Genomic DNA, 24310 nt, shown 5'->3' with positions numbered 1-24310 from the left:
TTTTATAACACAGCTAAGCTCAGTGCTCACTTTTCAGAAGCATCTAAAAACGTCTCCCTTTAACTCGCCATTTAATTAAAACTCTGCGTCTCGTGGTGTTTATTTTCTTCTGAGTCTAAATAAAGACTAATGATTTCTTGTATAACTGTTTATCACCTGTCTGTAAAGCACTTTGCGCTGCCACCAGCATTAAAACTGCTTTACAAATAAATCCTATTATTATTATTATTATTGTTATCATTTGAACTGTAAAAGCAATCTTCAAATTGATGGAAATGTGTTGTGAATGGTTTTGTATAGAACCTTCTTGAAAAGGCTTCTATATAGCACCAAAAAAGGTTCTTTTATTATTATGTCAAGAAAACTCTTTAAGGTGCTATATAGAACCTTTTTTGAGAATCCTTTGCATGATTAAAGGATTCTTTGCACCTTTCTCTCTAGCACCAAAAAGGGTTCCGCTACTGTTACAATCTCAAGCAACAATGGAACAAAACTTTTTGGTGCTGCATAGAACCAAATACAACACATTCTTCATCAACCTGAAGAACCATTTCACCATGCAATGAATCATTAAGGCATGTGAATGGTTCTTCATGGTTCTATAAAGAACCTTTGTCTGTACTAAAGAATCCTTGAAGAACCATATTTTTAAGTGTGTAATACAAAGGCTAATATCTCAATACAAATAATGTTACCTCTTACATCATTAATCTGAAGAATCATTTAACCATGCAGTGAACCATTTAAGCATGCATTGGTTCTCATAGAACTCATGGCTCTGTACAGAACTCAAAAACCCTTGAAGAACCATATTTTAAGGGTGTAATACAAAGTCTAAACTCCCACTATGGATAGTGTTGCTTCTTACTTCAACAAGGCCAATCTCCCACTTCATCATGCAATGAACCATTGAAGCATGCAATGGATCTCCACAGAACTCATGGCTTTTTACAGAACTCAAAGAACCCTTGAAGAACCATCATCGTTAACACAAAGACTAAACTCCCACTATGGATAGTGTTGCTTCTTACTTCAACAAGGCCAATCTCCCACTTCAACATGCAATGAACCACTGAAGCATGAAATTGTTCTGTCAGTTGAAGGGATTTATTGATAAAATATATCTGAGTTATCATCAATAAAAGGTTTGCAGCAATTATTAATTTAGAAACTATTAAACTGGAGTACAGAGTTATTGTAACTAAGGCCCAGGCAGCCTTAGGTAGGAAAGTTAGGCCTAATGCTTCTAGGCGAGAGGTGTCCGTGCCAGGCGCTGCTTAGAAGGCCTTGAGAGATGAGCACATATGAGCTGTTAGAAATACGGTCTTTTTATTAAAAGAAAGCCAGCTTTTGGTGAGGAGATAGATAAGCAGCGAGCAGGAACGGGTCGTAACTTAAATAATTACAAAAAAAGCCGTTATGGAGAAGTCGTAAAATTGGTCCCTGTCAGACAAAACACAGAGGTGTAAAAAAGTAAATTTAACATAGCAAATATAATGATAGCCAATGGAAACCCTAGGATGGTCTGAGAGGAGGAGCACGGGGAGGAGCACTGACCATATTCGAAAAACATTATAAAAACTGATGTAACGTGTTGAATCTTTGCATTTTTGGTGATCTGGAAGCCGATTTGTCACCTGAAACTTAATAAAAGTCTTTTCCTTCAAAAGAACCAACGGCTGAAATTTGGTTTTTCATCTTCTTCATTGTTGCAAGAAAATCTTTTAAACTTTTCGGCGGTATTGCTTTTTACACTTTGCAAGAACGTCTTTAATCTTTTGATTTAAAAACCTTTTTTATATTAGAAAACAGATTTAATTCAAATTAGCATATCAGTTAAAAAGTTCATTAGTTGTAACATAATATTACATCTGAGACCCAGAGTGGAGGCTGGACTGCTCTGGATCCTGACACAGTGTTCATGGTTCTACAAGAACTCGCTGTCTTTCAGAGCTGGACGAAGTACACAGATCATGTACTTGAGTTAAAGTAGAGACACCCAAGGTAAAATATCACTCCAGTAAAGGTAGAAGTTCCTCCCTTTAGACCTCCACTTGAATAAAAGTACTAAAGTATTTACCTTCAAATGTACTTAAGTATAAAGTAAAAGTACTAAAAGAGTAATTCTGGCTCTGATGTCCTGTTATCATTTTTATAACCAGACTGGCTTCATGAACTCATTTCAGGTGAAAGTCCTCCAGCGTCTCTCTTGGTAAACCAGTCTTTTAATAAAACGTCATTAATTAGTGACGCTGACGTCTATTAAAATGATCAGAAGCACAAAACACTGAAGGTAAACAGTTTCCATCAGGGAGAACCGAGTGGCTCTGAAATCCATCCATCCTCCACCGCTTATCCGAATCCGGGTCGCGGGGGCAGCAGCCTAAGCAAAGAGGCCCAGGCCTCCCTCTCCTCCACCACCTCCTCCAGCTCTTCCGGAGGGATGCCGAGGCATTCCCAAGACAGTGGAGAGATATAATCCCTCCAACGTGTCCTGGGTCTTCCCCGGGGTCTCCTCTCTGTCAGACATGTCTGGAACACCTCCCTAGGGAGGCGTCCAGAGGCCATCCTTGCCAGATGCCAAAACCACAGACCCACCACCCATGGGAGAGGTGCTTATGGGGGTCCGGTGCATTGTGGATAGGGTGGCGGCCGAAGGCGGGGGCTGATTCTCGGCTACTGAAACTGGCTCTGAAATCACTTTTTACACACAAGCAAAGTTTCAGTTTCAGATTTATTTACAACTTAGTTCCAAGTTTAAGTTGAATAAAAACTGGCTTTAAACTCAGGATCACAGATGAGCTCCTTTACTATGTTGATCTGTAGGCCTCTGTTCATAAACATAAACCAGCCCAAACTCATTTACTATAAAATGAAATGGTGTTTGTAGAAATTCAGAAAAAAGAGGGATGGTTGAATATGGTGACCAGAGGCTCACATGTGGCTGCTCTCGTTCTTTTGACAGTGCTTTATTATGGATGTTATACTAGCTGAACAAGTCAGCACCTGTGGGTGCCCCTTAAAGTAGCCGGTCGTCAGTCTCGACTGCATATGTGGACATATTTCTATATTGTGCTCTATTTACACAAAGTTAGGTTAGTTCATCCTTTATGTTGAACAGACTCTCCCAAAGTTTTACGCTGCTGCGCTGACGTTGAACCGCGTGCTGCACTGGGTCGGTATGACCAACAGGTCAAAACCAGCTCTAAACAAAGTGACCGCTGGGCCCTGATTGGTGCTCTGGCTTTGCGCTTCTTTCGTTTTGACATGTTACGTTTTTATACACAGAAACCAAAAGGAGCGACAGATTTCTCAAAATGTAGGAGGAAAAAGTCGGATATTAGACTCTGAAATGTAGTGGAGTGAAAAGTCGCCCAGAATGGAGAAACTTCAGTACAGATACAGGGAAAAGTACTTAAGTACAGAAACTAATTACATTTACTCAGTTACACTGTCCACCACTGCTGTCTTCATTAAAGAACCCCTTGCAGAACCATCTTTCTGTGAGCGCAGCCAGACCTCCTCAGCGGCCAGGGCGCTGTGCGCCAGCCGCCCTGCGCAGGCCCTCCTTTGTGCGCAGAAGGAGCGCGGACTCCGCCCCCGATACGGGTGCCGCAGTAAAATTGGGCGCGCTTGCGTATTGACATTCCTTTTTTTCTTGGAAGTAAGTGCCGTGCGGCGTGTGTCCGTCTCTTACGCGAAAAGGGGGAAATTTTCTCTAGTCTAGTTGCACGTTGACTCTTTCTGGGCCCGTTCGTGAGCCGGACTGGGCTGGTGAAACAGCCTGCTGTCTCGGAGGAGGACGGCTCCGCTTCTCTTTCTCTGAGAAACACTCTAAAGGCTGAGCTTTGAGTAACTAGTGGTTAGCCAGTTAGCTAGCGGGCTAGCCAGCTCGTTACACGCGGCCTTCCGCGCCGTGACTGGTCACGTCCACGGGCACGGGAGCCGCGAGGGTGCCGTTACTGCGCCGAGACATCCTTAATTTCATTCATATTTAAGGTGCCGTGTTTCTCATCCAACCCCGAGACGCGGCTTAGTGAGGAGGGAGTTGGGCCAGTAGCGTGGCTAGCGCTAGCCGCTAACGCTAACTGCCTAGCAAACCACGTTGAAGTAACACGGCTAGCCTGCGCGAGACCGAGCTAGGCTAGCTAGCTAGCTAAGTTAGCATATGTGTCCACTTGGACTGGTTCGAGTGTTTCTCCCTGCGGGATCTTGTCGCCGTGAGTGTCGGTGTTGGTGTAAAACTGCGGAATGTGCGCGTTTTCTGCCGCTCTTTTCCGTCGACGAGGCTGGAGTTGGGGTTCTTGTTCCAACTCTCCAGTCCACCTTAAATGAGCGGCGGTTACATTCCGGCAGCGGAGGCGGTAGAACGTGATCGCCGCACATTTAAGGTGGACCGGAGAAATGCGAATAGGAAGCCAACTCCAGCCTCGTTTCCCAGTAGAGTTAGCCGGCTAGCTAGGTAGGTTCGGTCGCTAACGTTAACGGAGAAGTGCTCCGGAGTTAGCCAGCCACATCTGGCCTGCGCGGTCATTGTACTGTTAAAAAGTTTTCTCACCGTTCCCGGTGAAGTACTCCGCTCTCTTAGCGCCGGGAGTCGTGAAGAGTCGTTAATTAAGCTTTTTGAAAAGCTGTTGGGACTCCTGTGATATTTGGTTGCTGCTTTTTTTGTGTTCTCAAGCCAGCGCCCGGCCTTTGGGCGTGAAACCAGAGCACCATGATGCGGCAGGTTAGCCAGCGCATGATCTCTGTTCCCGGATTTCACTTCTCGTTTGAAAAGTTGTGCGGCCGCTTTCAAGTGATTGCGAACCGCTGCTTGCACCACTTAGTTAAGTGGATGTCGGGAGCGCTAATTTGACCCGACCGCATGAAACGGATGACGTAGCCGGTTAAAAAGTTGGCCGCGGTTGTATGGGGCAGTGTTGGAGGCACCACACCCGGAGTCTGATCACTTCAAGAAACGGCTCGTAAACAAGCTTTTGTTTGAGTGGGTTTAAAAAGTTAGTATGGCACCTGCTTACCCAGCGTTTCAGAGGGAATTTGTCCCCCTTTGGCTGCAGTAACTGCTTCCACTCTTATGTAAAGGCTGTACGTTAGATGTTGGACAATTACTGTGAGGATTTGATTGCGTTCAGGTCAGGTACAGATGTTCTGGATCACTTCTCAAAGGTACTGGACGGAGCCCAGTCAGTCCAGAGAACGCAGTCCCCCTGATCCACAGCCCAGTGCTGGGGGGTTGAATATGGTGACCGGAGGCTCACATGTGGTTGCTCTCGTTCTTTTGACAGTGCTTTATTATGGATGTTATACTAGCTGAACAAGTCAGCACCTGTGGGTGCCCCTTAAAGTAGCCTATATTCTTTTGTAGGAGTGTCCAAGAGCTTTTTTTGACTTTATTGCATTTTTTTTGTTTCTTTTTTTCCCTTTTTCAATTAAACCTTTTCTTCTCCCCCATCGTGTCTTTGCAGTGCCCCTTGATTAGACCCCATCATGGCAGATCCAGATCTTGATTTCACTAGTGGAGATGCTGGGGCCTCTGAGACCTACCCACAGCAGTGCAGTGCCCTGCGCAAAAACGGATTTGTGGTCCTGAAAGGTCGTCCCTGCAAAATCGTTGAAATGTCCACTTCAAAAACTGGGAAGCACGGTCATGCTAAGGTGACTATTGTCATCTGACTCATTTAGACTACCCAGTTGTTTCAAATACATGCTTTCTTTCCTTATTTGTGTACTTTGGTAAATTGCCTGATCTCGTTTTCCATAGGTTCACCTGGTCGGTATCGACATTTTTACTAATAAGAAGTATGAAGATATTTGCCCCTCTACCCACAACATGGATGTTCCCAACATAAAGAGAAATGATTACCAGGTAAGCAACTTGCTGCAGTCCCTTATGTCCATTGTTTGGCCTCTTGTGACTGTCTTTAGGCCGAGCTGTTGCCCTGGGCAGAGTTAAGACATGCTGCAGCGTCCGTGCTGGCAGTAACATCTGAATAGTGCTGCGCGTTTGCTTTTTCATTTTTGCTGAACATGTGAAATGTCGGTGGTGTTGGCGTATCTCCTCTTGATGAGATGGATCGACATGGCTAAGTGCTGTCTCGCAGCTTCGCTTACAGGACCCCTACCTAGCTTTATAAAAATGGGGATTAAACCTGTCTGTCTCCAGCACAAGGTGCAGCACTCGTCTTTGGGTTGTTTCATTCACACCTGCAGTGATTTATTGATTGAACGTGGGTCATGGGGTTTCAATAGCGGATGATATTGATTGGCCTCATTCACCGACCGTTCATAAGTGGAAGCTTCTCAAAACCCACTTGTGCAGTTTTTACAAATTTTGGCATTTTTCTTACTTGGAGTTTCTTTTTAGGTTAAAACAGAATCTACACACAGACTCGAGAGCACAAAGGTGTAAACAGTTTTGCAGTTCAAAACAGTCAGTCTGACCGGCTTCTTCTTGGGGCCTTTTTCAAGAACAGATTGAAGAAAAACTTTATATTGATATTGGTGAATGAGGCCTGCTGTCTTCCTAGAACTGAAGTGTTTTTAACAGAACCTGAGGTGCATTTTATTTTTGTTTTATTTATTTAAGATCATGGTGCCTGTTCATTCCTTTAGACTTGAGATATAATGACTTGGATATAATGGGTTTAGATATAAACTAAAATGAAGTGCATTCATGAGTTTGACCGACCAAAAAAAAGCATGATTCTTACATTAGCTATGGTGATACTGGAGTTAAGCGTTAATTCCCAGTCTGATCATGTAACAAGCCTCATGACCAGCGGTACATTGTGCAAATAGGTGTGCAGTAGTGTTTATGCAAAACCACTGAGGTGTACTTCAGAATTGCATGGATGTTTCCAGTAGTTCCAGATGTGGGAAAATGGTCATTACTTTTTAGCTGTGCTTTAATTCTTGTGCATAATGTAACTCTGTCCTGCTTATCTTGTTTAACTGTTATACATCAAAACTAGGGTGCCAATTGGAGAACAGATTTCTATAGCTTTACTTTGTGAAAAATGAGCTTTACATAACTAAACTTTGTTTTACATGACTGAACTTTGTCAGTAACTGGTTTTGTAGCTTTTTTTAAAAAATGATTTTTTCTGTCTACTCTATATTTATTTATATTAGTTTCTATTAGACATGTTGGATGATGAACTCTTGGCTTTTTTTTTTCTCTCAGCTGGTCGACATCAACGAAGGGTTCCTTTCCCTTATGCTGGACAACGGTGACGTGCGTGAGGACCTTCGTGTTCCAGATGGTGACTTGGGCAAGGAAATCGAAACCAAGCATGGAGCTGGTGAAGATATGATGGTTGGTACTTTTTTTTTTTTTTTTTTTTTTTTTTTTTTTTTTTTTCCTTGGTTCAAGTTAAACTTGGTTTATGAACACTGTTCTGTTGCCTTTTTGACGGAGGGCAGTAATATTACTGGTCCTCTGAAGTACTTTGTACAGAATTAGTGTTTTAAGCTGATGGTTATCTTGGTCTCACATCACACCAATGTTCTTCTTCAGCCAGCTTTTTCACCCTCCTCCAGTTTTTTGGCTTATGTAATTCCTTTCTCTTTGTTCCCTAGATTACTGTGCTCTCAGCTATGGGGGAAGAGTCTGCAGTGGGCATCAAGGCCTTTACCAAATAGGAAGAGAGACTGGGCTGCTCAGGCTGCAACATGCACCACCTTAACAAATCTCCTGCTTCTTGGTTTTTTGTTTCGTCACCAAAGCTATGGCCTTCACAAGCAACCTCCATTTGTTGCGATTGTACTCCCGTTTTTCTTCTCCTTCCAATACTGTGCTGGACTTTTAACAACTTGATCTTATTAGGTTGTTTTTGGCATTCTCTCGGATCATAGTTTTTGTTTTATTCTTTTAGGGTTTTTTCATTCCACTTTATTTTGCCTTTAAGATGTTGGTCTGGCCACTTACATTCCTAAATGTTAAATAATGGGATCCACTTTTGTCTCTTTTTATATACATATATTACATGAATAGTGTGCAGAACTTATGCCTTTTGGGGGAATATGCATATGAATTTTAAAGAAGGGGACGGCCCTAACTGACACTTGCCTTTTTCCCCCCTGCCCCCTCTCCTTGTTCTCTCCCTTATCCTCCCCCTGCCCCACCCTTTACAGGTGCCATACCTTTTGCCTAAAGTGGTTTATTCCATATTCGCACTAAGGTCCTTTCTCTTGATTGAATGCCTTTTCCCAAAGTGAGATGTGTACTGGTAGTTAGCACATTGTAGTACATGCAGTACTTTGAGTACTACCGGAAACATTTCAGTTTGTTTTCCTTTTTAAGTAAAATCACTAAGAAACCTACTTCATTGAAATTTCTAAATGCCAGTCTCCATTGTATAGGAGTGGAAAGAAGAATGTGATGGCCATGTGCGATTACCTCTGTAACGCAATAGCAGCCAGCCTGGTTTTGGCTGTCATTGACAACCTTAAATAAAGTGTTGAAGCCTGTATTTGTCTCCAGTAGAAAAGTGTTTAGAGATGTTTTGCCAGCATTTTGTGGATTGGTTCTCCTGATGAATGCAATATTTGCAATGATGTTTGGTAGAAAGCTTTTTTTCCCCCTTTTTGTTCACTCGAGGCCTTTGTCACCATGCTGGAGATGGCAAAAAATAAAGTTAAACGAAATGGATTTCAGCTGAAGGATTTATTTGGAATATTCTGCTAACTTTGCATGAACCAGGTTTACAAATTGGGGTGTCTTGTAATCTATAGGTATAGTAATTTGTTCAGTTGCTTTTATTCTGTCTGGTAGAATCTATACTGGGGCAAATTGAATCTTAATCTGTCTCCTAAAGGGATTTAACCTTATTCTCCAGGGTATGTTTTGGTTTTTCCATCTGACTTTGTGACATCATAAAAAGCAAATTATTCAGTAACTGCATGAAATAAATGCAAATTGATTTATTTTTTGTAAATGTTTCCCTCAAATTAATAGTAACGGTGTTTTGTGATCACACATCACTATATGCTTACAATTTACTGCTGAAAGTCAAAAAGTAATGTTTCCAGAGCAAATCACTGAAGAGATGCTGTCTGTTTATAGTTTAGAGCCCAGATTTGGGGAAAAATTGAGTTCAGCTTCTTTTATTATAAGGGTTTAAAATGACATCACCGTCTATTTGACTGGAGAAAAGAGCTACAGCCTCATATGACGCCCAGCTTCTGAATGGAGCTTATGGAATATGAAAGATATGAAGAATATGACAGTGCATTTTGGGACCACCAGTGGTTGCAAGGAATTTAAACCAGAAATCAGACTTTTACATCAGGTAATAGCTCTGAATGTATCCAGGAAAACTTGGAATAGTGCTGTTGGGATGTTTTGGCTTTTTTTAAACCTTAACATATAGAAGTCAAACTGGGATAAGTCTGATTTCACAACAGTGGGTTGGGGGTAGAATACAGGGCAGAATTCCTGTTTGGGTGTCTATTGGACAGTGCAACCCAGTGTACAGGTCAAACCTGTTGTCATGCCTTCCTTTGCACTTTTCTGGCCAGAGGCCCAAAATACACAGTGGCAGTAGATGTCCAATACTGCAGCAGCAGATCAGCCTTGGAAAATGGAGAGCTCCAACTTTAATATGTGTCTAGTGTTAAGCACTGACCCTGTATTTTTTGCCTTATTAATGTTTTAAAGATGAACTCACTAGAGACTGATTTGACTTATCTATTGTAAAAACTACTGTGTGACAAATTATCAGAACGTATTTACAGTCTGCTGCTTGGAATGAGCGTGTGTGAGCTGGGATAAGGCCTGTGGTAGACGCTCGTCAGGAACTAGCCAAGCCAGGCAGGGTTTGTGCGGGCTCCACCCTGCGCTGCCGTGGTTAGCTCATACAGCTCTGAAAAGATGAGTCATGTTGGCTTAGTGGTTATGTGCCATGTCAATGCGGAGTTTATAGTTGCAGATTATAAAGATTATAAAACATTAAGCTCACACATTATGTTCCTGTGTTGGGATGTTTATGCTTTTCCATGGATGTAAACAGCCCTTACTCAGAGGAAACCTTTAAGTCATCATTTTAACAGAATGACCAAAGACAAACGCAAGCTCCTGACTTTCACTGTGACCCTGCTGATGAAGGGCTTCGATTGACCAGGCCTGCACCACTGCCTCAGAATAGGCAGTGTTACTGCTGAAGCAACCAGAGTAATCAATTACATATTACTCAATGGATTACATAAATTACATAAATACACACCCTGTTGTGTAAGTATTATGCAGCTTTGCAAAATTAGATAGTTCTTCAGTAGGGTAAGGGGTATTCAATCACAAACCCATATATATATCAGTGGTGGATGAAGTACACAAATCAGGTACGTGAGTTAAAGTAGAGACCCCCAAGGTAAAATATCACTCCAGTAAAAGTAGAAGTTCCTCCCTTTAGACCTCCACTTGAGTAAAAGTACTAAAGTATTTACCTTCAAATGTACTTAAGTATAAAGTAAAAGTACTAAAAGAGTAATTCTGGCTCTGATGTCCTGTTATCATTTTTATAACCAGACTGGCTTCATGAACTCATTTCAGGTGAAGATCCTCCAGCGTCTCTCTTGGTAAACCAGTCTTTTAATAGAACGTCATTAATTAGTGACGCTGACGTCTATTAAAATTATCATAAGCACAAAACACTGAAGGTAAACAGTTTCCATCAGGGAGAACCGAGTGGCTCTGAAATCACTTTTTACACACAAGCAAAGTTTCAGTTTCAGATTTATTTACAACTTAGTTCCAAGTTTAAGTTGAATAAAAACTGGCTTTAAACTCAGGATCACAGATGAGCTCCTTTACTATGTTGATCTGTAGGCGTCTGTTCATAAACATAAACCAGCCCAAACTCATTTACTATGAAATGAAATGGTGTTTGTAGAAATTCAGAAAAAAGCCGCGTCAGTCTCGACTGCATATGTGGACATATTTCTATATTGAGCTCTATTTACACAAAGTTAGGTTAGTTCATCATTTATGTTGAACAGACTCTCCCAAAGTTTTACTCTGCTGTGCTGACGTTGAACCGTGTGCTGCACTGGGTCGGTATGACCAACAGGTCAAAACCAGCTCTAAACAAAGTGACCGCTGGGCCCTGATTGGTGCTCTGGCTTTGCGCTTCTTTCGTTTTGACATGTTACGTTTTTATACACACAGAAACCAAAAGGAACGACAGATTTCTCAAAATGTAGGAGGAAAAAGTCGGATATTAGACTCTGAAATGTAGTGGAGTAAAAAGTCGCCCAGAATGGAGAAACTTCAGTACAGATACAGGAAAAAGTACTTAAGTACAGAAACTAATTACATTTACTCAGTTACTCAGTTACTGTCCATCACTGCTGTCTTTATTAAAGAACCCCTTGCAGAACCATCTTTTTGTGAGTGTGGCCAGACCTCCAATATATATATATATATATTCACTAATGTTTGTAGAAGCAGTCTGCAGGCCTAGGTGCTATTCAGTGATTTGGATGGGTGACCGAATACTTTTGGAAATATAATGTATGTTTACGACAGATGTATTGATGATTACCTTCATCATCTTGGCTGCAGTGTTTTTTTAATGTTGAATAACAGTTTCAGTGGGCAGGACGCCTGCAAGGCGGTCATGTGATCTAGAGTTACAGTATTGTTAGTACCTTTACAAAAACATTTTGAATAGCAGAACAAAAGCGGGTTCAGTTTGTTAGGTGCTACTTGGCAGTCATCAGCATGTGGGTGCGGTTTTCATGTGATGTGGATGAAAAAATCTGATGAAGCTGGAAAAAAAAAGTTTTCTCTGGGGACTACTTTTCCTTAAAACAGCCATCCTGTATCCCTCCACCATGACCAGAGAAACATAAACAGATTAAAATGCATTTTAGCCAAAACCTTTATCACAAAACTGCCATAAAAACACGGCCTCTGACGTCAGACCCAGCGTCAATAACCATTAATAACCGTGTAATAACCTTCCGTGAGGGCGCTTTTAGAGGCGGACGTCTGGTTCCTATCACCACCACTGTGAACAGCTCTGACTCGAGTTTCACACCAAACCGCTCTCAATGACTTTTACGCGTAAGCTCTTAAAACATATAGAATTTTTTGAAAAATCGGTGGAGCGCCCCTTTCACTTTTAGAGAAGTTAGTTTTTTTTCATTGTGACTCATTTAAAGTTTAAATATTAGCGTTTTAATAATTAACAAATATGAAGAATATTTTTTATCACGACGCTCTGCGGCGACAAACCCGCGTGCGCGATGACGTCACGTCCTCTTTCGACTCGTCCTCTCCAGCATGGCGCCGGTGCGTGAGATTTCTGATGCCTGTTTCTCGAATAACCGTGTTTGTGAGCGTTTTCGGGGTCTGTCATTGCTGTGTAGTGAGATGTGGACGGTATTTTGTATGTAGTTTGGCTGCTGTTGCGTTTTTTCGTGATAATAACTTGTATTTAGCTTCTTTGCCGCGTGGAGTGAACGGACACGTGTGCTTAGCGGCGGCAGTGCTGACTAACCAGCTAACAAGCCGCGAAGCCTGCGCGCTGTGGCTTCCGTGCATTGTTGGAAGTGAAGCTGCTGTGCGGATTTATTTCTCTTTCGTCGGGCTACAAACACTGAAATGTGCCCTCAAAGGCGCAACAGTGCCCTTTAGAGACAGGCGGGTAGCTTAACTGCGTTTTACCGGGAGAAACGTGCGCGACCGTTTTCATAACCTAATGTTTTACAGCGGAACAATCCAGTAAGGTGGCTGGAGGCAGGGCAGGGTATGTGGAGGCAGTGCTGGGCAGGGTATGTGGAGGCAGTGCACCTTAAAATCTATAATTTCAGCGGATTGCGGTGCAGCTGGTTAAATTCTTCAAGGAACCATCCCAGTGATGGTTCAGTGCCTCTTCAGTTCAGCGCATATCGCTGCTGTCAGAACAACAAAAACCTTGTATCTCCATTTTTCAGTTTTTGAGGTAATTTAAAAATGTCTGTTGTCCTTTACATTGTGTGTAAATTTCATGATGAATGGACCGAAAGAAACGGCCCAAAACGACCTGGAAAAATTCTGGTTCCATTGACCTCCATTAAAAGTAAAGACTTTTTTTTTTCCTCCTCTTGTAAAGTCACCGTTTTTGAGATACGAGGTTTGGTTCTGACAGCAGTGATTGTATGTAATTCTTCAGGTAGTGTATTTTGATGGCCTGAATGACTATCAGAAGTGCTGCCAGCAGTAAAACTACTAAGGATGTTCCGCGAGTCCAAATCACCTTATCGGAAAATGCCACCAGCATTGAAATGAATGGGTAGGATTTTTCATGGCCTTAATTAGCAAACGTTACCAGCATTAAAGGCACGAGTAGGATCCCCTAGATAATGACCTTTATCAGGGGCTGAGCAGTAGTGTTGAGTGTGTATAATAGACTTGAGGAAAAGGCTGAATAAACATTAAAACGCAAGTTGGCACAACAGTAGGAATGATGTGCGTGTGCTTGGTGCAGAGCAAGTTGTTAGAACAGCTTTTTTGTCAGTGTTTATATGTAGTTCTCTACATAAACTGTAGATATTTTGGTCAACTAAATCACTGTATCAGAAAATACTACCTGCAATAAAAGTTTAGATATTGTGAATGTCGATAGCCTAAACTCCTTCCGGAGGGGCTGAGTGCTACAGTCTATATGGTACAGTTAAAGTAAGGCTGAATTAACACTACAGTTTTAGACATAATTTCAAAGGACCTGTTGCCTGTTACATTGTGTGTAAATTTCATGATGAAACGAGCAAAAGAAACGGCCCAAAATGACTTGGAAAGGCGTCTGGTTCCATTGACTTGCATTAAAACTGCAGTATGTTTTTTTTCTTTCTCTTGTAAAGTTCCAATTTTGGAGATACAAGGTTTTCTTCCGACAACAGCGATATGTTGGAACGAAACCCTTCAAATATAGATGATTCTAGATGTATGGTGCTATAAAATGTTCTTTTTTGCCGTTAGTGGTGGTGGTATTCAGTGTGCTGTGTGTTCATAATAAAGGCATTTCCATTAACATTTTCATGCTTCGTTAATGCTCAAATACAAGAGATTCGTTGTATTTATAGAAATCAGGCCCATGGGAATTTGAATTCAAAGGCACAGGGACAAGTGTCTTTAAATTTGGGCAAGTTTGTTTATTAATTTGTGAAAGTATTTTAAAAGATATTTTTATGCCCGATAGTTATGAGCAGCACGGGCTGTTCTGCTCAAGCTTGTACATCCACAGTCATTGGTCCTTATATTCATGTACATGGTTTACACACAAAAGCAGGGTCTCGAAAGGCTTGTAAACCAGCTGGGAATTCTGTTAGTTTTATTATGTAGTTAATTTTAGGATGATAGTTCTGAGAAACTTTTTTTTTTTCTTTTTTCCCCCAGAAAAGACAGACTGTGGTAAAAAAGAACAAAAAGGGAGCTTCCTGGAAGTTCACCCTGGACTGCACTCACCCTGTGGAGGATGGAATCCTAGACTCTGCGAACTTCGTAAGTCCGATGATTGATTGAGTCTTAAGCATTGACCCCTTTTTATATTATGACTGCTGTGATGAGGCACTAATGCTGTGTCTTAACTAGGGTACCCTTCCCTAGTTTAATGCCTAGGGCTCTCTTCCCTAGTGTGGTCATGTTGTTTTGTCACTTACAGGAGACGTTTCTGAGAGAAAAGATGAAGGTTAATGGCAAAACAGGCAATCTGGGCAATGTAGTCCAGATCGCTCGCCAAAAAAACAAGATCAGCGTCACATCAGAAAAGCAGTTCTCCAAGAGGTGAGACAGCAGACGCTGCTGATGTTTTCTGCTTTTTTTGAAAAAGTGGCTTTTTGTCTTAATTTCCCCTTTTTAACATTTGTTTAGCTGACATTAAAAGCCTGTAATCATCCCTTTACGAGAGAGTCGTGGATGCACGTGTGCCAGGGATCTCATCATTTCCAGAATGTTTTAAAACACAATCTTGTGCTGTGTTGTCCTGTTGACAGTGTTCTGGATTTCCGTTTGTGCTTTGAAAGTGACCACTGTCTGTTCCTTAGGTATCTGAAGTATCTCGCAAAGAAATACCTGAAAAAGAACAGTCTTCGAGACTGGCTGAGGGTGGTGGCCTCTGACAAGGAGAGTTATGAACTGCGCTACTTCCAGATCAGTCAAGATGATGAGTCTGAGACTGAAGAATGAAGCTTTAGTTGTGAAGAGGATGATGTATTGAAGTCCTGCGCAGATAGTCAAGTCTTTTGTATGCAGTTTGATTGATTGTTTGTAAATAAATGGATGGATATACACAAAAAATGCTGTATTTGTTCTTTTGTCCATGTTCTAAAGTCAGTTTTGGATGTCTACATTAAAATATTTAATTTTTAGTGCAACTTGTACTTCACATGTTGGAATATTTTGTTTTATTAGTAATACATGTTTAAAAAAAGGGGGGGGGGTGTCAAAAGGGTATTTGCTGAAGGCAGTGGTTATACAGAACCATGACAATTCAAAGAACCATTTGAATGATTAAGGCTTCTTTAATGGTTCTTCAGGAACTGTTTTAAGAATCGTTTATTGTAGCATTTAAAAGTTTTGCTGTTGCTGAGTCATCTTTGGTACTATATGCAGTAATTTTGCTAACAGTATAATGGGAGTGCAGTGTGACATTTAAACTAAGCTTTGTTGAGGCATTTTAGAGGAGATTATTAGTCCGCCTGCTTCGCTGATAGGACTTTCTTTGCTAGATAACCAGTCACTGTTCCCTTGCCATGTTAAACGGTTGGGTAATGTTTTTACTGCTGACTGAAACTTTGCCCTCATGAAACGGTGCCAACAGAAATGTGGACATCAGAAACGCTGACTTAAAAACTTCAGATTGAGTTTCACATGAAAAGCAGCATCATTCATACAGTTCAAATGTGATCAATGTAATTTCATCTGCTTCAAAGATAACCAAGATCAATGAGCAAAGGAATTTAAAGCTCTAGATCTACTAGTCGTTGCGAAAATACTGAATTACATTCTTTTGTTTGCTGACTACTGGGTTCCAGATCCTGATGACCTAAAACATTGACACTTGTGGCAAGCAGCTTGAAATTTTGTCACACAAGTTGTGTCTTGTCTGAAAAAAAGTTCACTGGATTTGTCAAACTTAATCTTGTAGACAACAAAGCGTCTCATAGTGTGAAACTGATCAATTATTAGGTGTTATCTTTGCTTGTGTGCAAAGATTTTTAGAGCACTCGTTCATCACCTGATAAGGGTTAAAGGTCTCTAAAAGAAATCCCATCAACAATTTCAGCAGCTCAGCACTGGAATGGGAGTGGGATTGGTCTTCATTTACATGGACGGGGGACGGGCCATCTCAGTATAAGTACACACTCCTGTCATTTCTGTGGCAGCCTGAATCAGCAAATGTTTTGCTTTTCAGCTCACCAGGTAACAGTTGGATATGGAGATATTTGCTGATGCCCAAGGTATGAGGAGAAAACGCATTCGAGAGCGTTTCCGTGCAACTTTAGCTGGACTCCTAGAGCTAGAAGTCTTAAGGGTCAAGCACAAAGAAATGGTGGAGGCAGCACTGGAGAAACACGAAAGGCCTGACCTTTCAGTCAGCCTGGAGCTCCAACAAGGACAACATCGGTACTGGTTGGAGGAGAGTTCCTTCAGGCTGAAGCTCAAGCGTAGTCTATCACAGGAAAATGTCATTGAGACTGGAAAGACTAGCACCCTTTCAGACTTGAAAAGGGCTAGTGCCTGTCACTCATCCGAAGACCTACAACAGAGGTACAGTACTGATTGCGGGACAGTCCCTGAATTTGAGGACAGACACTCAAGGGCTAGCTCTGGATTCTGTGGGAGTGACTTTTGGGCCATCTCAAGCTGTACTGGTGATGCTGCCGTCAGCTCGCTCTCCACTTCCCTGGCCTCTTTAAGTTATCAGAGTACTGTAAGTGATGCAGGCTGCTATGGACATGCAGACACCATGCAATGCCGGCCCGTTTTACTGGAAAATAAGGAAGAGGTTGGGAGGACGAGCAGCACGGAGGCTTTTACCTTTTCAGAGGAGGTGATTCCTCAGGCTGGTTTTCTCTCTGTGGTTGACCTATACCCTGATTCACACTGGACTGATGTTTCTGACATACTGCAGCCTCATATGGTCTTGGAACCTTCTTACCGGTCTGATCTCAAAAGTGGTCAGGGGTCAGAGGTTTATCGCTACCCAAGTCCCCTCCATGCTGTCGCCTTGCAAAGTCCTCTGTATGCCCCAAGGAGCACCACAACCTACAGGAAAAGGAGAGGGAGATCTCCAGGACGTTCTACACTGACCTCGAACCCCATGCCAAGATCATATTGTGTTCCTATGCAGAGAGGTTGCTGCCATTCAGAATCTACCACCTTGCAACAGCCCAGCATATCTCTGCCTTGGTTGCAATCCAGTTGGATGGGCAAGCACGATCATTTGGAGAATTGTAGGTGTCTGGAGATCATTTTGAAGCGGGCACAAGGTCAACCCTGGAGGCAGACCACAGCAAAGAATGGTGAAGGGGTCCAATCGTGGTCATGTAGAAGTATGGCCTTACTCCACCGGACTTGTTCATTAGGCAAAAGCAGGGCTCCTGCATCTTTTAAATTCAAGCAATTTCAGAGCAGAGATGCAGGAGCATCTGAATCCGAGCCTGCAGGCTCCTCAGTGCCTGCCCGTGCAGGCTTTCGAGGGCACCTTGGCACACATAAAAACCGACTTAGAAGACACACAGCTGCTTTGACTAATCTCAGCATTTTTAGGGAAAGCAATGGCAAGTCTAGTGCTCCTCAGTCTCTACTGCAGTGTTAGAGCTTCAGATGATAGAAATGCCCTTTTTCGTGCACAGTTCTCCGAAGTTAGCAGAAAAACAGAAGGAAGGACCTTTTGTGGACCTAATGAGATTTTGTGTCAATAGAAAAAAGGTCTTGTTGTGTTCTTCAAGGCTCTTGTCAAAGTAGTGCTGGTTTAATTTCACTGTGAAGACTGTGGCTGTGTATCCTAATGTTTTACCCCAAGATATAGAGACTTTTGTGAGAAACGTGGTTTAGTAATTAAGAACACAGTTAAACTAAAATTGTAACATTTATTTGTGTCTTAAAGCTTCTGTATTGTTCATAATATCACAGTCTAGATTTGCTGTCTGCTGAATGATTTTCAGTGATGCAGTATATGTTAAGTATATGTTATATGCCAAAATACTGTTTTTTAGTATTGGTCTGTGCCATGACATAAATGTCTTTACAAACTTGTAATAAACAACACATTTGAAAAGCATCTAAAAGAAGAAATTGTGCATTCTAAACAGTTTTACAATGCCATTGTTTTAAGACATTTTAAGGCATCATGATGGACAATTAACATAGCCATTGTTTACCTATCAATGTCAAATACAACTACAGATACATTAATTATCCTTGATTTAATCACTCGGGAGGTAATGAAGGAGACAGTCGTTCATGCACTTTAAAGGCAAAAATTGCTGTTTTAACAAAAAAGCTGTTTTGTATGAGTTAACATAAAACATCTCTTTGAATTTTGGATCCACAAGATGTCAGCAGAGATCCAAGCTGGTCATTTGAAGTAGGCCGAGACTTCAGGACACTCACAGTTCCAGAGTTACTGAAAACATTCCAAGGAAATATAATAATGTTCCCCTGGGAAACACGTCAACATGTTTTTTTTTTCTCTTTTGAACATGTATGTTGTTTGCCAGGGTGTGCTGTACATTTTCACGGCTTCCAGGCCAAATATATTTCCACACTTGGACCATACCACAGGCCAAGGCTCCACTCTATCTGCAAAAGTTTTTCACAAGAGTGCTTAGGGGTTCGTTTTTGTTGGAGTGAAAGTTAGATATTCACACGTGTGGTAATCCCTTTCTTCCAGCTGCTGAAGATAAAAACAGCCTGGGGGATTCTGCCCGTTTCTCAGAAATATAAGCTGGAATAACAAAGAAACTATCTAGCAGGGGTTTTATGTCTCAGACCTCGTTCCAAAAGCCTGCAGTTGCGGCATGCTTAAATTCATGACTGATGGGGATTGAGGTTGGTGTTTGGGAGTCTAAATGGATTTAAGGGGCATACCGTCAAAGAAAATATGTAAATCTACATTAAACCGCAGCTATACCAACACTTCAGTCTTTCATAGCATGTGTGATCAGTGGTTGTAAAAGTGGAACGTTCTGTTATTCAGATTCCACTGAACTGGAAATTTATGGGTTCCACTGTGAGTAAATGTTTAAGGATTTTTTTTCCTTCACAAGACGTTAGACCTGTTTACAGTATGCCTTGATCCAGCTCAAAGGCTAATGTATGAAATACAACTGGGTCAGCGTAGCTATGGGAGAAAACAGGGTTCACGTTGTGCAAACTAAAGCAGTGATGTTGTTCTATACGTCTGGTTTTTAGCCCCAGTGTTATGTCTACAGTAGTCTCTCAGTAGTAGAGTACTCTCAGATCTGCTTTGTTTAGGTCCTAATTTGCTAAGGTGATTAACATCAAAGTTTCCACTGCGACTGCACTTGATTTATCCTTTTGAATTTTAGGTGTTGAACCACTTTTGACCGAACTGAAGTAAATTACAGCTTACCTTTGCATAAACCTCGATTCCATTGAAGTATGTGAAATACAGATAAAAACAGAAAGTGATTTGTAAATCTACTTTGACCTGCATTTCAATGAAAAAGGCAAAATTAATCAATTTTTTAGTAAATTTATGCTTGTTCTGACATTGATATCTGCAACACAAGCCAAAAAATTTGAGGCAGTCATTTAAGACTGGGAAAACCAACAAAAACAAGTGATGCAATCATGCTTGAGTATAAAACAAGCATCCAGGAGGGCTCGTCCCTGAGTGAGGCTGGGATGAGGCTTAACACTTTGCCAGTAAATGTGTCAGCGAATAACCCAGCAGTTTTATTGGAAAATATTTGAGGTATTTTACCCTCTGCAGTGCATAATATCATAAAAAAATCCAGGAAATTCAGAGAAATCCCTGTGCGTTAGGGGCAGGGCCAAAAATCACAACTGCCCATGACTTTAGACCCCTCAGGCTTTAGAAACCAGCATGCCTTTTTGATAAATATCATCACATGCACTTTGGAATACTTGTCAGAGAACACTGTTTGCCACTGTATGCATAAATGCAAGTTACTTTGCACAACAGAAGCCAAATGCCAACAACACCCACAAACGTCCATGTCTTCTCTTTGCTCAGGCTCATCTGAAATGGACTGATGCACTCTGCAAATGTGTATTGTGGTCTGATGAGACAACCTTTCAGATTGTTTGTGAAAATAATGGACATCATGTTCTCTGGGCCAAGTGGGAAATTTGCACATCTGTGAAGGCACAATTAATACTGAAAGATACACTATATTGCCAAGAGTGTGCGTTGGTCTGCCTTCATATGCATATGAATTTGAGTGATATCCCATTCTAAATCCATAGGGTTTAATATGATGTCGGCCCACCCTTTGCAGCTATAACAGCTTCAACTCTTCTAGGAAGGTTTACCACAAGGTTTAGGAGTGGGTTTATGGGAATTTTTGACCATTCTTCCAGAAGTACATTCGTGAGGTCAGACGCTGTGTTGGACAAGAAGGCCTGACTCACAGTCTCCGCTCTAATTCATCCCAAAGGTGTTCTATTGGTTTGAGGTCAGGACTCTGTGAAGGCCAGTAAGGTTCTTCCACACCAAACTCGCTCATCCATGTCTTTATGGACCTTGTTGGAACAGGAAGGGTCCATCCCGAAACTGTTCCCACAAAGTTGATCCATCAGATTTCCAGATGGAGAAGCGTGATTGGTCACTCCAGAGAACACGTCTTCACTGCTCTAGAGTCCAGTGGCGCCGCTTTACATCACTGCATTCAACACTTTGCCTTGCGCTTGGTGTCGTAAGGCTTGGATGCAGCTGCTCGGCCATGGAAACCCATTCCATGAAGCTCTCTGTGCTGTTCCTGAGCTGATCTGAAGGCCACATGAAGTTTGGAGGTCTGTAGTGATTGACTCTGCAGAAATTTGGTGACCTCTGTGCACTATGACCCTCAGTATCTGCTGACCCTGCTTTGTCATTTTACCTGGCCGGCCACTTTGTGGCTGAGTTGCTGTCGTTCCCAATCACTTCCACTTTGTTATAATCCCACTGACAGTTGACTGTGGAATATTTAGTAGTGAGAAAATTTCACAACTGGACTTGTTGCAAAGGTGGTGTCCTGTCACAGTACCACGCTAGAATTCACTGAGCTCCTTTCACTAATGTTTGTAGAAGGCCTAGGTGTTTGGTTCACTTGGTTCACTACTCACTATGGCCCCCTCAGCCTATTGTTTTTAACCCCCCTAAGTAACCCCTAAGTCTGGCTTTTTAGTCTAAGCCCCACCCTAACTGAGGCTGGAACACATCAATACAGGGTGATAATGCAACATTGGTCTACCATCAACCCATAACATATGCGACATATGCTACATCAACAATATTTACATGGCCATTTCTATAACAATAAGTATATTCACATTCAGCCATAGTTTAATTAATCCTTTTTTCTCCTTACAGGTTTTACTCCAGCTTTGCTCCCCCCCGCTACAGGATAGCTGTGACGTCACTCAACTCCTATAAGACGAGAGAAACCCCTGTGCCACCACTGTTCTGGAATCAAGGTAAGTGTACACATTTATTGTTTGTAATGTCTCTCTAATGAGGTGTAATGTGTTAGACAGTCTTGGTGATGTGACATCTTCATAGTATTCCTGTCGCAACCTTTTTGGAACAAGTTTCAGGCATTTGGAATGAACATCAGGCATAACATTGTGACCACCTCCTTGTTTCTACCCTCATTGTCCATTTTATCAGCTCCACTTACTGTATAGCTGCACTTTGTAGTTCTAGTTACAGACTGTAGTCCATCTGTTTCTCTGATACTTTGTTACCCTGTTCTTCAGTGGTCAGGACCCCCATTGACCCTCACAGAGCAAGTACTACTTGGGTGGTGGATCATTCTCAGCACTGCAGTAACACTGATGTGGTAGTGGTGTGTTAGTGTGTGTTGTGCTGGTCTGAGTGGATCAGACACAGCAGTGCTGCTGGAGTTAGGGTTAAACACCTCAGTGTCGCTACTGGACTGAGAATAGTCCACCAACCAAAAATATCCAGCCAACAGCGTCCTGTGGGCAGCGTCCTGTGACCACTGATGAAGGACTAGAGAATGACCAACACAAACTGTGCAGCAGCAGATGAGCTGTCGTCTCTGACTTTACATCTACAAGGTGGACTGACAAGGTAGGAGTGTCTAATAGAGTGGACAGTGAGTGGACACAGTGCTTAAAACTGTCTGATCAATTTTGTACCAGCACACCATCACCCAAATAGTACCAGCTCTGTGAGGGTCCTTGGGAGTCCTGACCACTGAAGAACAGGGTAAAAGGGGTCTAACAAAGTATCAGAGGAACAGATGGACTACAGTCTGTAACTGTAGAACTACAAAGTGCAGCTATACAGTAAGTGGAGCTGATAAAATGGACAATGAGCGTAGAAACAAGGAGGTGCTCAGAATGTTATTCCTGATCGGTGTATATTTAAAAAAAGTTTATAAGCAAAACATCTTGTCTACTGTTTTTAGATCAAACAGAACTTACTAATCACCGCTTTCTGTTTTTGTAGCATTTCACATGCTTTGTGGAACTGATATAATTTTATATTATCTGTCTCACTTTTATTTCTAATGAGTGAAAATTATTGCTTGCGTTATTTTGATCAAGCAGCTTCAAATGAATCTGCAGTCAGATGTTGTAAGACATGTTTGTTTGATTTCGAATAGCAGTTCAGAAAGGCTTTGTTTCTTCACTTGCCTTCAGGTTGCACTTAATGGGGCTATAGGCCTCATTCCAAAGTGCGCAGCCACATAAAGTATGAGCTTCAAAAAGAATACAGAGCAAATGCCAGGGATGGGAATGCAGTCTTGTAGCTCAGCCCAGTCTCTGCAGCACACATTTAATCATACCCCAGGCCCTGTCTTCGCTGGATAAAAGTTAGGCACTGATTCTAAGGCCTTTAAACTTCATAGCTGGCGTGAATAAAGGCAATCTGATGGGTACTGTAATGTGAATACATGCCCGAAAGTATTTCTTCATGTCTCTGCTTTCAGCTTAATTGAGTTGAAATCGCCTCTACACAATTAGACGATGACCCTTTATGATATGTTACAAACAGTTATCATGGTGCTTTTGTAATGCCTACAGAGGTGATGTAGTTAGCAGGTAACCATGGCAACAGTGAGTCATCCAAGGAGGATCTCTGTGCCCTATAAGCCGAGACAAGAGACCACATCACCGTGAAATATTTCAGTGTTGTTCTTGGACTCTGTCTGACCTCGATGGCTTTTTATGATTCAGCTGATTTGAGATTATGCCATTTAACATCTTTATGGCAGCACATGAACAAATCTGTTCTAGTCTGACAAAAAAAGGAGCTGAACTGTTATTATAATCTCGTTTTACACCACTTAATGAGATGTGCCTGATCCGGCCGGTGGAGCTTGGACACGCTAATGCAAATTCACCCCATTCAAAACAGGAATTATATCTTTATCAGGAAAGATATGACAGTTGTGATCCAAAACTAACTTCATGTTTAGTGAAGATCCATTATTGGGTGCTTTCAAGAGATTTAAAGTTATGCTGACCTGCCCCTGGCTCTGAAAAATTTCCATAGTGTCTTGAATATGCAATGAATTTGGCATGAAATACTAAAGCCAAAATCATGAGGTGACTTTAAAGGGGAATAAAACTAGCGTTTAATATATTATTCATTCTGTTATGCAGTATTAGGCGTAGCATTGCAGCCTTCAGAATCATTTGTGCGGCAGAATTGAATCTTTTTTGGTCCATCAGTGTTCCTGTACTGCAATGGCCAGTATGCATTATGTAAATACATCATACATATGGCCCACCCCCCTCCACAGTGTGACTGATAGCGTACCTGCTGAAATAGAGGCTAATAAATACAGACCTGATGTTCCTGGCAGTAACGTCAGCCATCTGGCCTCTTTCTCTAACCAGCTAGTTCTAAAAAAAGAAAGAAAACTTTAAATAGCCCATGTTTCCATTGTGGTACATCATCAGAAGGGGGTTTCCTTGTTTAAACTTGAAAGTCTCCCATTAGAGACTACCGTAACACCACTGTAGGAGGTGATAAGGCATGTTTACAACAAATAAAGTAAGATAAAGTAAATTTTTCACTTTGGTCAGAGTGCCCCTTTAAGGCCCAATCCCATTTCACCCCTCGCCCCTACCACTTAGCCCTCCGTTTTATATTTTCAC

At 41.8% G+C, this 24310-nt stretch overlaps 2 protein-coding genes across 3 annotated transcripts; both read left to right on the top strand.

Annotated features, from left to right (window-relative positions):
- The first annotated feature begins 5468 nt into the window (after positions 1–5468).
- On the top strand, positions 5469–8653 carry eif5a (eukaryotic translation initiation factor 5A). Its single transcript, XM_017719226.1, has 4 exons — positions 5469–5658; positions 5765–5869; positions 7187–7318; positions 7582–8653. Exons 1-4 carry the CDS (start codon positions 5491–5493, stop codon positions 7642–7644), a joined length of 468 nt encoding a protein of 155 aa, XP_017574715.1. The 5' UTR covers positions 5469–5490; the 3' UTR covers positions 7645–8653.
- A 3568-nt stretch (positions 8654–12221) lies between these two features.
- On the top strand, positions 12222–15280 carry rpl22l1 (ribosomal protein L22-like 1). Of its 2 annotated transcripts, XM_017719255.2 has the most exons (4): positions 12222–12295; positions 14381–14485; positions 14646–14767; positions 15028–15280. In XM_017719255.2, exons 1-4 carry the CDS (start codon positions 12287–12289, stop codon positions 15167–15169), a joined length of 378 nt encoding a protein of 125 aa, XP_017574744.1. In that variant the 5' UTR covers positions 12222–12286; the 3' UTR covers positions 15170–15280. The 2 variants fall into 2 exon arrangements, with proteins under 2 accessions (XP_017574744.1, XP_017574745.1); XM_017719256.2 differs by lacking the exon at positions 12222–12295 and having other exon boundaries at positions 14576–14767.
- The last annotated feature ends 9030 nt before the right edge of the window (positions 15281–24310 follow it).

Source organism: Pygocentrus nattereri, chromosome 24 (genome assembly GCF_015220715.1).
Source record: "Pygocentrus nattereri isolate fPygNat1 chromosome 24, fPygNat1.pri, whole genome shotgun sequence".
In the NCBI taxonomy this organism is placed as follows: domain Eukaryota; kingdom Metazoa; phylum Chordata; class Actinopteri; order Characiformes; family Serrasalmidae; genus Pygocentrus; species Pygocentrus nattereri.
Note: the sequence above shows the minus strand (reverse complement) of the source record. Positions and strands in the feature narration are given on the sequence as shown.